At 45.2% G+C, this 14,172-nt stretch overlaps 1 protein-coding gene across 4 annotated transcripts in view; it reads right to left on the bottom strand.

Moving 5' to 3' along the window:
- GFRA1 (GDNF family receptor alpha 1) overlaps nucleotides 1-14,172 on the bottom strand; it is a 203,282-nt gene that overhangs the window by 22,199 nt on the left and 166,911 nt on the right. For all 4 annotated transcript variants that reach the window (XM_072805183.1, XM_072805182.1, XM_072805184.1 and 1 more), the window contains 3 exons: nucleotides 12,103-12,212; nucleotides 9,265-9,399; nucleotides 5,324-5,505 (listed from right to left, as the gene is read on the bottom strand). In XM_072805183.1, coding sequence (XP_072661284.1) covers nucleotides 5,324-5,505; nucleotides 9,265-9,399; nucleotides 12,103-12,212 — 427 coding nt within the window. The remainder of the gene's footprint in view (nucleotides 1-5,323; nucleotides 5,506-9,264; nucleotides 9,400-12,102; nucleotides 12,213-14,172) is intronic.

Below are 14,172 nucleotides of genomic sequence, written 5' to 3'. Positions count from 1 at the left end.
GAAGGGAACAGCTGCCCTCTACACTGGTGATTTTTAGCAGCAAACATTCTCACAAAGACTATCCATGGGACTGTGCTCACATCGCTTCCTTGACTGAGAACACCACATTGCTGGTTCCTTTCCAGAATGCAGCCTTAAAACCTAAGGAGAGGGGAGGAGCCCTACCTGAGATCTATCTACAACCTCTGGCCCTTCATATCTCCCCAGAGATAGATATGTTTTCTTTGGCTCATAAGAAACACTGACCCTGGTTGTGGCTCTCACTGTTCACTAGAGCTCTCCGACTGCTCACAGCTCTTCCACAGCCAGCCCGCTAGCCCTGGATCTGAGGGTGTACTCCCCAAGCTACCAGACTTCCTCCTGTCAATCACAGCTCTTTTGGGGTGGGAGGAGAGGGACACGAGTACAAAGAGGCAGAAGTAGCAGAACTTTCTCCATGAAGTCCAAGACCTACAAACGCCACTATAAGGGGTCCATATTTTAAGCTTCCAGAATTAAGTGGTGTACAATGATGCAAAGTCGGGATTTTTTCCAACACCTACTTACATCTCCCAAAGATATTTACTTTAAATAGGCGACAAGTACAGTCCATTTGGTTTAAATATCCTGAGCTTTTTCCAGCTAGCAGACCACTCAAGTGCACAGAAGATGAAATAATCGGTAGAACTTTTAATCTTCCTTTGTTTTTCATGTGACCACTTTGTACAAGTCAAAGGGATATGCCAACAATAGCACAGCCTGCGTCATGCTTGTTACTAATATGACTGCCAATTAATCCTGACATGGGAGCTTGGCGGGTTACCCAAAACCTGGTATTTTATCACCTCAGGGGGTTAGCACTTGGACATTTCTATGACATTTTATACTAATCAATCAACTTTCCTTTTTTAAAGGCAAGCCTTGCATAGGAACTGCAGATGAGTCTCTACGTCCCACACCCAAGGCCACCCATTTCCCCAAAAGAATTGGGTTTGGTTTGTTGATAATTATACTTTGGAGCCGACTTTTGAAAATGTTTATTCTTATTTCTTCCCTTCCAAAGGGGAAATCTATCTCAAATGTTAAGACAGAAACTCAAGTCCCCAAGAGTTTTCTCATATTATTGTATATTTTAAAATATTACAAGAGGGTGCCTCTCAAGGGAAGTGAACTTTAGAGCTGCCAAAGATAGCTGACTTTCTCCAAATCTGTTACCAATGGATCCCAAGCTGGTTTAAGTCAGTTCTATTCTGAGTAATGACACACATGGCTGGGACAAACGCCACTCTAAGATATTTCTAGGACCCCCTGGCAAATGGTAATTTATCTGGAGACAGCTAGGCAGGCAAAAGAAGGACAGATGGGGAGAATGAGTCTCCTGGGAGCCCTACTCCAAAGCGTGAGTCCTAAATCAGTGCCAGGTACCATGTTCTCGGGGCGAAGGCCCATCTCTTATCACTCACTCATCTCCCCCCATCCTCTGGCCTCCAATGATTCTTTCAACTGTTGTTAGTATAGGTCATTCTAAAGACATCACCAAGCTGCAAAAAAAAGTTTTGCTGGCAAACTTTTAATCTTTCCCTTATTCCTTATATCCTGGAATTGCATGAAGAATCCCAACCTAAAGCATGAACTTTGTGTTTTCCCAATTATTTGAATAGCTGCCTTCAGGAAGCAGTAGGTCATATGGCTCTCTTGAAACTAGCTTCTCACTGCTGCCTTTTCTATTCACCCCTCGCCCCCAACAAGCTCTCCTGAGGTGTAAATTAAAAATAAAAATTCTGTATTTGGAAATAAGTTGTATTTAAGGAATACAAATGATGTTTTGATACATGCATACATGATGAAAAGTTTACCATAATCAAGCTAATTAGCCTACCACCTCTGGTAGTTACCATGTTTGGGGAGGATGGGAGCAGTTAAGATGGGCTAGTATACAATACAGCACTGCTAGCCGTAGTCATCATATTGTATCCTAGAGCTCTAGATCCCATCCATCCAGGTAACTGACACCTGTGCCCTCTGACCAGTTCCTTTCCATCTCCCCCACTGCCCCGATTCTGGTACCCACCATTCTCCTTGCCTTAAAATTTCGACATTTTTAGATTCTACATATACGTGAGATCAGGAACCTAGAGGACGTGACACTAAGTGAAATGAGACAGATGCAGAAAGACAAAGCCTGGATAACCTGCTTTTCTATTTTTCATTTGTCCTTTCTGTCCATTTCTAATTCAAAGAAAGAGCCCAGATGGGTTCCTCGAAGTCATGGATTATGGCAGAAGTACACTGGCCTTGGAGCAGAAAGCCCAGCCTCTCCAAAGAATTACTGCGTGATTCTGGTTAAGTCACTCACCTTTCCCTGCCTCGGCTGCCTTATTTGTAAAAGGGAAGGATGTCTGCAAGCAAGGCACAACACCACCATCCATCTGCTGTAAAGGGACCCAGCAGCCAACTAACTCGGGATCAAGCATCACATGTGCCATTTTTAAAGTACCGTTCTGGAGGGTTCACTCTGCCCCAGCACTGAAGCATGACCCCCATCTAGTCCCCTCAACTCTGGCAGCTTGGCCATCCTCGAGTTTTGTGGAAGCGGAGGCTTGTGGAAGCCATGGTGCTGGTGAGCAGAAGGGCCGGGTGGGAACACAGGCTTGGCTGCAGAGCTCACTCCCTCACTCCCTGCCTCGTGTGCAAAACAAGGCTCAAGCAGGTCTTCTCCATAGGGGGAGAGGTGAGGGCTGATAGGACTGTGAAGGGCTCTCCGGAAGTGAAATGCTGTTTGGCTCCAAGTATATGGATTCTGTGTGTGTGTGTCACAGGGAAGAGAATTATGGCTGGGCCCTCCTTCCTCGGTCCCACACTTCCGTTTCCCCCTCCGCTGAGAAGTTAAATAGCAGTCTTGACACAAACATCATGCTTTAATTTTACTTTGCCCCTCTATTTATGAGGCAGACTTCCTATCACTAACACAGGGGAAGGAAAGGCGCCGTTTCTTGGGAACAGAGCTCATGTGTCCCCTGACGTTGCCAGGGCAACCTTGCAGCAGCACAGAGCCCTCCTCACAGGAAGGGGTGGCTGGGCAGAGCTGGGTTGGAGGCACGATGCTGTGTGGCCAAGACATGCCTGCGCCACAGGAAGCAGAAGTCCCACTCTGTGATCTGGGGGTGGGGGGGTGGGGAAGCAGGGCCTGGAGAGGTGGGGGGAATGCCTTCTTAGGGCTGACACAGTCCTCTCTCATGGAGGAAATTGTATGGAATTTCCAATGATGGCTCTTCTCCTGAAATGTCATCTCTTAATTTGGTCTGACCTTCCAAAAATGTTGACAAGCTGTGTCTTGCCCATTATTTGTAAGTTCACTGAGGAGAGAATTTTTTTTTTTTTGAGTGCCCATCTGATGAAGTTTCTGAAACACAGAAGAAGCTCAATAAACAGGCTAAAGCACCGCTTCTGCAGTCATGCTCTGTGCCCTCAGACACGTGCAGAAACGAACCTCATTTTGCTGCAGCCAGAGCTTTGCCTCTCCTATAGGTCAGGAACCCTATCTAGCTCACTCTTATCAGTGAATGACAACAGGGTCCTATCCTTCCTCTGGCCACTTGTCTTTACTGATGCTAGAATCTGAGTGGACCCAGTAAGAAGAGAAGGCTGACTGTAGGAGGAACCAGGATGCCGAGCATCAGCCAGAGATGAAGAACAGATCCCGTTTCTGTGGTGCGATGTCTGGCTCCAGATTGCCTCTTGCTGACTGGGGGCCTTTGTGAAAGTCACCCTTCCTCCCAGAGCCTGAGGGCTCTGCTGCAAGATGGAGCAGTTAGATGCTGTAATAGTCCCCAAGCCTCCTCCTACTTCTGGCAGTTTTTGCACCGTGCTTTGGATATTGGACATGCTCAGGAAATGCTTCAGAAGCATGAAGAACATCTGGTTGACCTTAGGCTGTGTGGCTTCCCCGCCTTCTCCTCAGTGCTGTGTTGTCTGTGTGTGTGTGTGTGTGTGTGTGTGTGTGTGTGTGTATGAGTGTGTCTGAAGGTTTGTATTTGGGAAGAAGACATAGGGAGATGGGACAGAGACCAGTAGCCAGCTGAATGGCACGTAGGATATCCAAAAAGAAGGGAGACCTTGGGGGAGAAAAGACAGCAATGAAATCAGAAGCAGAAGAACTACCCTATGGTTTGTAAGGAACAAAGAGGATTGTGAGTTAAAGAAGGTATTGGCAAAAGAGGTTTCTGGTGAACCTTGGTGGCAGCAGGGTGGGGAGAGAGAAAGGAGAATATACTCCAGTGACAAGTGTGAAGTGACAGCACAGTGTGTGGCACATGTCCCCTTCCCCAGCATGGCATGAAGAAGAAACCATCATGTGGTCACCACTACCCCCCAAACACAGGAAGAACTATGAAAGCAACAGGAGTCTCCTGGATTCCCAGTTCTGTGACTCATAAGCTCCGTAGGCTCCGGCAAAAGTGTTACTTCACCAAGCCCCAGTGTCCTCAAACGCAAGGAGGAGGCTAACAATAAAACTATCGCTCTCTCATAGCCGTCAGGAGGATAGCAGCCAAAGAGGTACAAACATATAAATATGTAATGTCTTGCTAAGTAGTTGAACACTCGTTACTATGAAAAAAAAATCAATAAAAAGGCCGAATAAACACTGCTTTGACTAAAGGCAGGAAACCACTGTTAGCCTGCCATTGTGGTTCTGCCCTTGCAGATCTGGATTAGCCCCAAGGAAGTCTCTTGGCCATTCACACTTGCCTCTATACACACAAGAGGCTTTGGGAGGTAGCTCCGCATGGCTCCTCCTTCTCCAGAAAAGCATTTTCTTCTGCTTCAGGAAGAATGAAGCCATATGGGACTCTACATTGGAGTTAACATCTCAATAGCAACACTGTCTCTGGTTTATCTTCAGACAGAGTTAAATACCCCACGTTAAGTGTAAATGACAGTGATGGTGACCAACCCAAGAGTGCTTTCTAGTTCAATAGGCTGCTGCTTTGTAGAGAATGCAGAATAAGGATGATAGACAAATTAAAAACCAACTCAACTTGGCCACTCCACAAACAGAAGGCTTAAAGATTCATCTGCCCTGCCCCCTCATTTTACAGGTGAAGACGCCAAGGCCAGCCCCAGGTACCCTGACCAATGTCCTACTCCCAGCAAATGGGAGTCAGTTCCAGAGTTCATCCTTCTCTGTGGCACTTCACAATCTCCATTCATCATGGTTAAAATGCACTTTTAAGATTCAAACCCAACTCATCATTAGCCATTTATCTTTAAGTGCACTGAAGGAAACTGGTCTGTGTTGCCCTCATAAGTGAGCTCCAACAGGGAGTTCAGCTGCCGCTCTTACCTGCAAATTTGCACAAGGTGGTAAAACATGAGTGGGGATTTCGTTCTCAGACCCTGCTGGCCCCAGGGGCTTGTTCTTAGCCCGGAAGGCTGTGGTGGTGGTAGCAGTGGTGGTCTGAACTGGAAGGGCTGGCTGCCACACTGTCACATCAGAGCCATTGCCAAAGGCTTGAATTGCATTTTCTGCAGTAAAACAGGAGGAAATCCAATTTCAAAGTCAAGCAGCAAATGTAACAGACAGGATACATGAAGCCAGAGAGGCACACTAGAAATTCTGATTACAGTATTGGACTTCCCTGAACAAAACCCATCCATCCATCCACCCTACACATGCTAAGAGCCAGCCATTGGGTCAGGTGCTCAAAAATCAATTCATTCATTAAGCACCGAGATGGACACTTAGGTATGCTCAGAGCGCAACAAATATTGTTCCTATTTATGTACTAGGTGCTGAGCAAGATCCTTGCCCTGAGATATTCATCAGTCAAGCACCTCGAAACCCAGCCTCAAACCTATTTTGGGGGGATAGCAATCACTGTTCCATCTTCCAAGAATACCCTTGTTAAAATTCTATACTAAAAGTAAACTAGTTAGTGCTTTTTTTTTTTTAAAGTAACATATCCTTAGTTATGATGCAACTTGGTGGCATACAAACTAGTTTGGCAGGCAGTAAAATCAAACAGCAAAAAAATCTGACTCACCACCACAGAGCACCTTGCAACATGCTTTGAGCAGCCAGTATGAGCCAGGCACTGCTCAAAGTACAGATGCAACTGGTTTCTTTAAAAGAAAAAAAATTACCCAAATCTCATCAATATATAGTGAAAATTTAAGTAAGATTATTTTTTCCCTTTCTGCTCCCAGTCTTCCAAACAAAATCTGCATAATTAGGTAGGAACAGCCCTGCTTAAATGAAAAGTTTAAAATGTAAAACTTTAAAAGCTTATTACAATTTCATGGGATTAGATTGTTTTTATGGCAAGAGTAAATTGGTTGTGTGTTGTTCCCCTCCCCAAAATGAATTAAAAACAGTTTTTAATCAGGTCCTCAGGGAGTTGGCCTGGCTTTAGGAATTTTTTATTTCATATTCATTGTGTAAGAAATCAAACTCCTCCATTTGAGACCTGAATGTGCAAATTGTTAATATATGATTCTTAGCTGGCATTTTTCGATATACAAGACAGAATAATTTAAGCCTAATCTTCCTCTTAGAAGTGACATTTTGTTCTAAAATTATTATCCTTTAGGTTCAGCAAATTGGAAGCTTGTTTTCTAAAACTTTACATTTTTTAGGCTGTAAGAAACAGCTTCGAATTAATATAAATGCTTTTTATGCTCCTAGCCATGTTACATGGCTTAGCAGGTTGGGGGGATGCAGAGAAAGAGGTACACGGGGGCCTGGTTTCCTTGAATGACCCAGAACGACCACCACCACTAACCAAAGAACACTCCTTTCTCTTTCTTGTGAAGATAGGTAGATTCAGGAGATTCCTGCCATTTATGGGTCCTACCTTTGTTTTCAGGCGTGTTTGCCTTGCTACTTGGTCATTCGTTCACTCAGTGAGTACTCACTCATTTACTCAAATATCAATGGAACAGGTACTAGATGCCAGACACTGCTCTGTGCTGGACATGCAGCAGTGAACACTGATGACAGAAATGACAGTCAAAAGCCCCTGCCCTCATGGAGACCCCATGCCAACTGGGGAGGCAAGTAAAGTGAAATACAGAATACATTCGGTGATGAGAAATGCTTGAAGAAAATGAAGCAAGGGTGAGAGTAGAATGGGCAACTGGAGTTCAAATACAGTGGTCCAGGGAGGCGAAGGTGGCAGTAACTGGGACCTTACCTCTGTCTCCAGTTCATTCTTCTCTTTCTTCCCCTCCCCTTGGCTTAAAAAGAACTGTGTTTCCTCCAATAACCAGAAATAAGCAATCAGTTAAAGCTGTGTTTGTGATAGAGGAATCCGAGAGAGATCTGGCAGGAGAATTGACGGGCTACTGCATTTGGGTTGCAATCTACAAGTTTCAATTCCTTCTACTCTATAGAGCCTTCTACAAGAGAGTGAATCTACAGCACTGTGTCTTTGGTGTGCTGTGCCCCTTCTCATCAAAGTGTAAATGGAATGACTATGAATAATTCCGGCTGGCTTTGGTCCCTGCTGAAGACCAAATGTATTTATTTTTTACTGAAAAGTCATTAGCAAAAAAAGATGCCAGACTAGTCTCCCCTTCACCAAAATATTATTAAGCAGGGACACCTTGAATTTCTCCACAAGGGAGCAGTTTTCCAGCCAGTGTGACTATAATTTTTTCTCACACTGACCTATACTCTCACTGCTTTATCTTCATTAAAACTTTCATTCTGTCAGAAGACTATGCAGGATGATGTAGAAAAGAAGGATATATACACACTTTCCAGGTTTTTTTTTGTTTTTTTTTTTTTTTTTTTTTTAAGGAAAGACCAAACGAGATCTGAGGTATAGTTCGGTGGGATGCCCAATGTCTTAACAAATGTCTCCATACTTCTGACTAGTTTTGTGGTGGTTCTCAATATCACTTAGGTGTTCAGAAGCTTGTGTTACTTTTAAGATGATTACAACATTTGGTTACAGCCATACTACTGAAGGACCGAGTAAGCAAATCATTTAGATTTGTCTTTTCAACAAAGGCAGCAATAAAGAGGTTTCAGAATACGTAACACCGAAAAGCTTTTCCATGTACACACAGTAAGTTATTAGCTAATTCTCTGGTAATCAGTCATTGTGTAGAGCAGAGCACCATGGAGAGTTGTCATGGCTCTTAGGGGGGTGGCTGAACCTTCATTCCTAGAAGCTTGCTCCAACATCTCTCACCAGGAAGTCCCACCTGGCCCCAGCGTTTGGCCATATGTTCTCCTCCAATGGGCCCTTTAATATCAGGCATGACACAAAGGCCCCTGCCTGCAAAAGAAGGCACTGGGGCTTCAGATCCATCTCTGGCATGGAGGGTCCAGGAGAATAACAACTGTTTACTCAACTGTGAAATGGAGATGCTCATACCTATATCTCCTAGGACCCTTGTGCCAATTACAGTAAATGAGATAATGTATATATTGCACTCCCTATAGAGTGAGTTGAAGGCACCCAATAAATTCATGATGCCTGCCACAAAATGAGAGTGAGGTACTCAAGCATCTCGGCTGGATCATCACCTCAAGCGTGCACATCTCAGTGGATAGAAGGGAGACCTGGCACAGGTCTGACGAATGCCCATTGTTCACACCTGTACATTCCTCTCTATCCCTCTCCCTTTGGGAAACATGTTTCCAAATTGCCTGAAGGCAACTGTAATAAAAACCAATACTATTTTCAAGCAGGAGCTCCCCCGCCGCCCTCCCGCCCCACCGGGTGCTCATCTCTCTCTCCCGAGATAACTGACATCCTGAGGCTCCTGGCTGCATCACCAGCTTATCCTACTCAAGAATTGTGGCTTCTCCTCTGAGCCAGCCCTGAACATCCAGGGGGCTATTGATGTTAATGTTCTAATTTTTCTCAGAGAGCCCTTGGAGGCTTACCCCTGTCTAATTTGTCTGAGCTTCTCACGCTGTATATTGCGCCCAGGTTTTAAGAACCTTTGGAACAGACTTTGCACTGGTTGCCAAGATCAAAATTTGATCTGTGGGTAGTAGTGTTCTATCCGACATAATGTACCCTCCGTTGTTTGAATCTCTTGCTCTCTTAGGCCTTTGGATTCCCGGACTTGGCAGCACCCACTTGCTCTGTTCCCTGCTGCATTGCATAGTATGGCCAAGAGATGCTGGATTCACCACCAGCGAGCAGGAAAAAAGCAACAGAGAGAGAAAGAGAGAAGAGGCAGACACAAGAAACATGGAGGTACAGCTTGAACACAGAGAGGAGAGCATGTCTGTGTGTTTGCTTCCTTTTTCTTTTTAAAACTCACTAAGACAAGTATTGTCCTTGAAGAAATTCAAAAATTTCAAGCACTCTTCTAGATCGTTCCCACTGTTGCTGCAGTCACACCACGGGGCCACGCTGAGGCTACTGGAGTCTATGTAGTTGGGGGTCATGACTGTACCTAAAAAAGTAAAAACAAGGCATCTTGTTCTTATGTGACAGTACAGACTTTTCTATAGCCTAAAAAGAAACAAACGCTCCTCTGATGGTGGATGCGCCACAGATAATTACAAACACTGTGTTTGCTGAGTGGGAAATTATGTTAAACAGTTCATTTTCTTGGCAATTTATCTTGAGCACAAAAAATAATTTACACATTTACTTTAAAAATTATAACAGAACTCCTTGAGCTGCACTTAGGGTATTTTTTTTTCCTGCACAAATGGTATGGATGTTACGGAGTAGGAGAGAATTAACTTAGAATGCATGAGTTGCCAAATCCCTTGCATTTTCTTGAAAATGTCATTAATCTTCATAAATAGATAGAACTGGTTTTACATATCTTAAAAATCCTTTTAGGACTTTGTATGCACTTCCCTCAGAAGCAAATGGCTCCTTCAAAGTAACACAGGGAAGCTTAGAAGCTATCCTTTGGGTTACCCCACATCCGGAACATATATAACGAGGCCTCTGCTCACCAGGCTCTCAACTGATTTAAATAAAGTCTTCCAAGTTGCGAAGGAATTGGAAATAAACAGTGGAAATTCTCTATGCTGATGGCTTTTAGAGTATTGTCTCAATAGTCCTCAAAAGTCCTCAAAGAATTACTGGGTGGTCTTTCTTGCCTACATCTTCCTATATTCATGGTTTTTCTGATGAGCTCTGTGCTGGTGTAAATAAACAATGCATTTATACTTAATACAACTCAAATGTCTTCTCCTGGGTGGCTCACACCAGGCGATGCCTATTCATGCCAAGAAGCCTTCTGTTTTTCTGTATTTTATGGACCTAAGAAGTAATAGGCGGTCAGTGAGCCATAGGATATATTTGGTTCATAAACAGAAAGAAAAATTCTTTGTAAGCTCTTCTGGGTCAAGGACATATCTTTTTTGCCCTACATTCCTTACCAGTTTGAGTACATTATCTCCCATTATACCTCGGGATGGGAACTTTGACCCACAGCAGACAGTGAGCACCTAACTTTGGAGGAGAAAGGAAAAGACATCCAAAACCGTAAGCCAAGAGGTTAAAATGTGTATCTACTAGGCAGCTACTGAATGCTGGGCACCATGATGGATCCCTGACATATGGAAGAAGGAGGCACAAGCTTTGTCCTGAATGACATTAGAACCCAATGACCAGTGTGAAGGGGAAGATCCAGACCCAAGAGGAAAATAAATTTTGGTCTGTAAAATGCATTGCTTCAACGATTTCATTCCATTATGTGATGAGTGTTTCATCATCCTAGGCATGTGATGGTTTGCCAAGCCAGAAATCCCTGGCAGCACTCTGCCTTGGCCACTCATGGAGGATTTAATGAGCACATATGCCTGGAAGGATATGGACTAAGGTGTTAATAGTATTTACATCTGGGTGTAGAGTTGTAGAGCCTTCCTACTGTCTCCTTTGGGTTTTTCTGTATTTTTTTTAACTTTTTATAATGAGCATGGCTTAATTATTTCCATTGTTCCTGTAATTCCACAGTTGATAAGTAACCCCTACTAGAGACCAACTTAAGAAAGCAAAGAGTGAATGCAAACTTGGAATACTGACTCAAGGAAGATACACCCATTGGGATATATCCACAAAAATGGTAAACGATACTGGTAAAAGATTTTGCCCAAGAGACCTTTCAACCACGGGGATGAGTGTACAGGGCCCTGTAATATCCCTGCATTATGTGCCATAGTTGACTTTCCTGAAAGCTCTTGCTGAAGACACTCTAGTGACAAAATGATTTAGTCTGTGCTGTCATTCTTGGTGGGAAGTTCTTTCTGCCTGGTGACTTGTGCGACTGTGGCAGGAACACACACCCTGGCTGAGCCATCCACTTCTGACAAGGGTGATTTCCCTCAGCCCTCCACAGCCTTCACTACATGTTTGTCTTCACACGTCAACCGTGACAGAGCCCCGCCACCGAGGCTTCTTCAGGCCCTGGGACCTGGAACACCTGCCTTTCTTCCCGCCTGCCCCTTTTATCCATGGACACAGATCTGCCTCTTTTGACTCTCCTAACTCATTGGCACCCTGGCAACTGCACTGTTGCCTCAGACGTAGAGAACCTGGTTCTTCTAAAGCCTCAGCTCTTGAGAGGCAATAACATTGTTTCTGCTATGTCTGTTCTCAGGGAAAAATTTTAGGCTAAATCACCCCCTGCACACCAGGATCTGAATTACCAAGAATATTAATGGTGAGAAGGACTCCGGTGGTTAGAGGTTTTATTTCCATTTCTGGGGAACAGCCTTTTTTTATTTCCCCAGACGGAATGACTTCCAAGTTCCTTAATTCAATGAGCTCGGGTTGACTTGCTACCCTCTCTCACAATCATGCTTCTTTCCTACTGTTGTTCTGTGTGGTCAGATCTCCACCCGGGATGCTTCCCAGGTGCTCATGCTTGTGGTCTGCCTGCGATACTGTGATACTACTACTGTGATCCTCCTCTTCCTGCCTCTGCCTCCACACATCCATGATCCTCGTGTCCCCCCACCCCCCCCCCCGCTTTTTTAACAGGGGAGTCCTACAGGGCTTAACATCAAAACTCCAGCACAGAGGGTTCCTGGGGGATTTTTTTCCTTTCACAGATAGTGGCAGGCTACAATGGAAAAAGGTCTGTGAGTATTTGTAAACCAGATTTCTCTCCCGTCCCGCTTCTCTCCAATCTTACCAATAAGCCCTGAGTAGGCGAGGAGGCAGTCAGCATAGTTTTCCTTTAGACAGCTGCTGGCAGACCTTGACTCAGGTTGGCAGTTGGTAAAAAAATCCGCAAGGCGAGATCTGCAACGGGAAGAAAGGGCAGGTGGTGTGCGTTCAAATACCCTAAACTTCTGGACAAATGGCAACTTTTCTTTGTTCCTTTGTTGATAGGCCTTTTTCCACACCAGAAAATATAGGAAGTATGAACTCTTAGGATGTTAGCATCGTCTCTTCTACAACCCACCCCCCACTACTGTCCTCTCTCTCCTGCAGCCCTGGCCCACCTGTGTGTCTGCTTATTTGCAGAGAAGTCTTCAGAGCCTATAACTGTAGAAATCGAGATGCTTTGAAGTTTCCATTCAATATTTATTTCTGACAGACTTATTTGCATCCTTAGGAAATATGCTTCTCTCCACACTCACCAGAGATCCACACTGGGAAAATATTTACTTTATACAGAAACATGTCCCTGGCATCAAAATAGGATCCTACAGCCCATCTGCTCCCGTAATTCCTGCTGGCTTTAAAAATACGTGAATTTGTCTTGTAAGTTATCTCTCATTCACCAGCCCAGGGGACAGAGATTGATTCCAGCTAAGTGACACTGAGAAGGAGCTCCCTCTCCAGACCGAGGGGAAAGGCAGGAGGGACAGGTGATGCTCACGCTCACTCTGGGCACTATTTCACCTTATGACTAGGCCTTCCATTGGAGGTGGTGCTTGGAGGCGCTGATCAGCTGCTGACTCTGTCTGCACTTTGGGGACCAGCCCTGGGGGCGGGGCAGTCCACCAGGAAGCCCTGAGTGGTGGTGGTGAAACTGCAGACACCCAGAGGTGGAGAGGGGCCACAGCCACGCCGGGCTGGGGAGGAAGAGGGCTCTTTGTGGCCAACTGGCTGTTTTTCAATCTGAAGAGGACATTGTTGGAGAAATCCTGAATGAGAGCGGGGCCACCTCTGAGGTCATCTCAGCAGACAACAGCTCTGCTTCTGAGTGAAGAACACAATGGACTTCAAGAGAATTTAAATTATCCAGCAATTATGGCAGACAATGGACAGTTGTCTCAGCCTTTTTCTCTTCAGCTTACCCAAATTGGCAGCCTGTTTTTACTTCCTTCCACCCAAGAAAATGTGTTTACTTAGCATGCTTTAGGTTACGAGCTTGCTTGTGTGGTGGGGCAGAGCAAGGTAGCGTGTGTGGAGATCACAGAGGTTTGTAAAAGGCCTGCAGGAAGCCCATTATGTGTCCCTTTACCACAATTGTAACTCGAAGGGAGTTAAAAGGCTTGATGAAATCGTCCGAGTTCAAGCACACTGCAAAGGCTGCAGGGTGTTTGTGAGGGACTGGTCTCTCCTTGAACCCTTTTAACCAGGGGTATCTGAGCCTCCCTCTCTGTGCCGATCTGGACACCCTTATGTGTGTGCATCACTGTCCGTCCCCAGGGCAGATGCTGGAGCTCGGCTTTATTTTCTTTGCACGGCACCTGACAGCCTCAGAGAGGTCCCTTCCTACCGCTTCCCAAGCAGGGCCATGTGGCTTGGCAAAATCCTCCAAATGAGACTCGTGCGTGTGCCTCTGTGCGCCTGGATCTCCCACAGCCTAAGCCTAGTCGGTGTTTTCTGACTCTAATTGAACATACTGAAGGGCATAAAACCTGGCCATTTTCTGTAGCCTGGTTGGAGGATTTATGTTTCCAAAGGAAATCCCTAAAGGTGGCTCAGGCTTACTCAACTGGCTCCAATGGCAGCGGAGCTTGGAACAAGTGTTAATTTCAGAAGAATTTTCCCGGTCGTGAAAGTTAATGATCTAGTGCTGTTGGGCTTCTAACTTTGCAAAGGCCAACCGTGGTCCAGGCAGCTGGGTTCCAGTTCTGCACACAACCTGAGCAGCTCCCCGACCTGGCAGCCCTGCACTCCCAGCCTGTCCCCCGGAGATGGACAAAAGGTCGCTTTGTCTCCAAGTCCCTGTTTCTTGTAGTCTCTCAAGCAGGCTATTAACTGAATGGCGCTGTGGTGCGGATTACTATCCTTCAGTGCGAGGCTA

This window comes from Canis lupus, chromosome 29 (assembly GCF_048164855.1).
Source record: "Canis lupus baileyi chromosome 29, mCanLup2.hap1, whole genome shotgun sequence".
In the NCBI taxonomy this organism is placed as follows: domain Eukaryota; kingdom Metazoa; phylum Chordata; class Mammalia; order Carnivora; family Canidae; genus Canis; species Canis lupus.
Note: the sequence above shows the minus strand (reverse complement) of the source record. Positions and strands in the feature narration are given on the sequence as shown.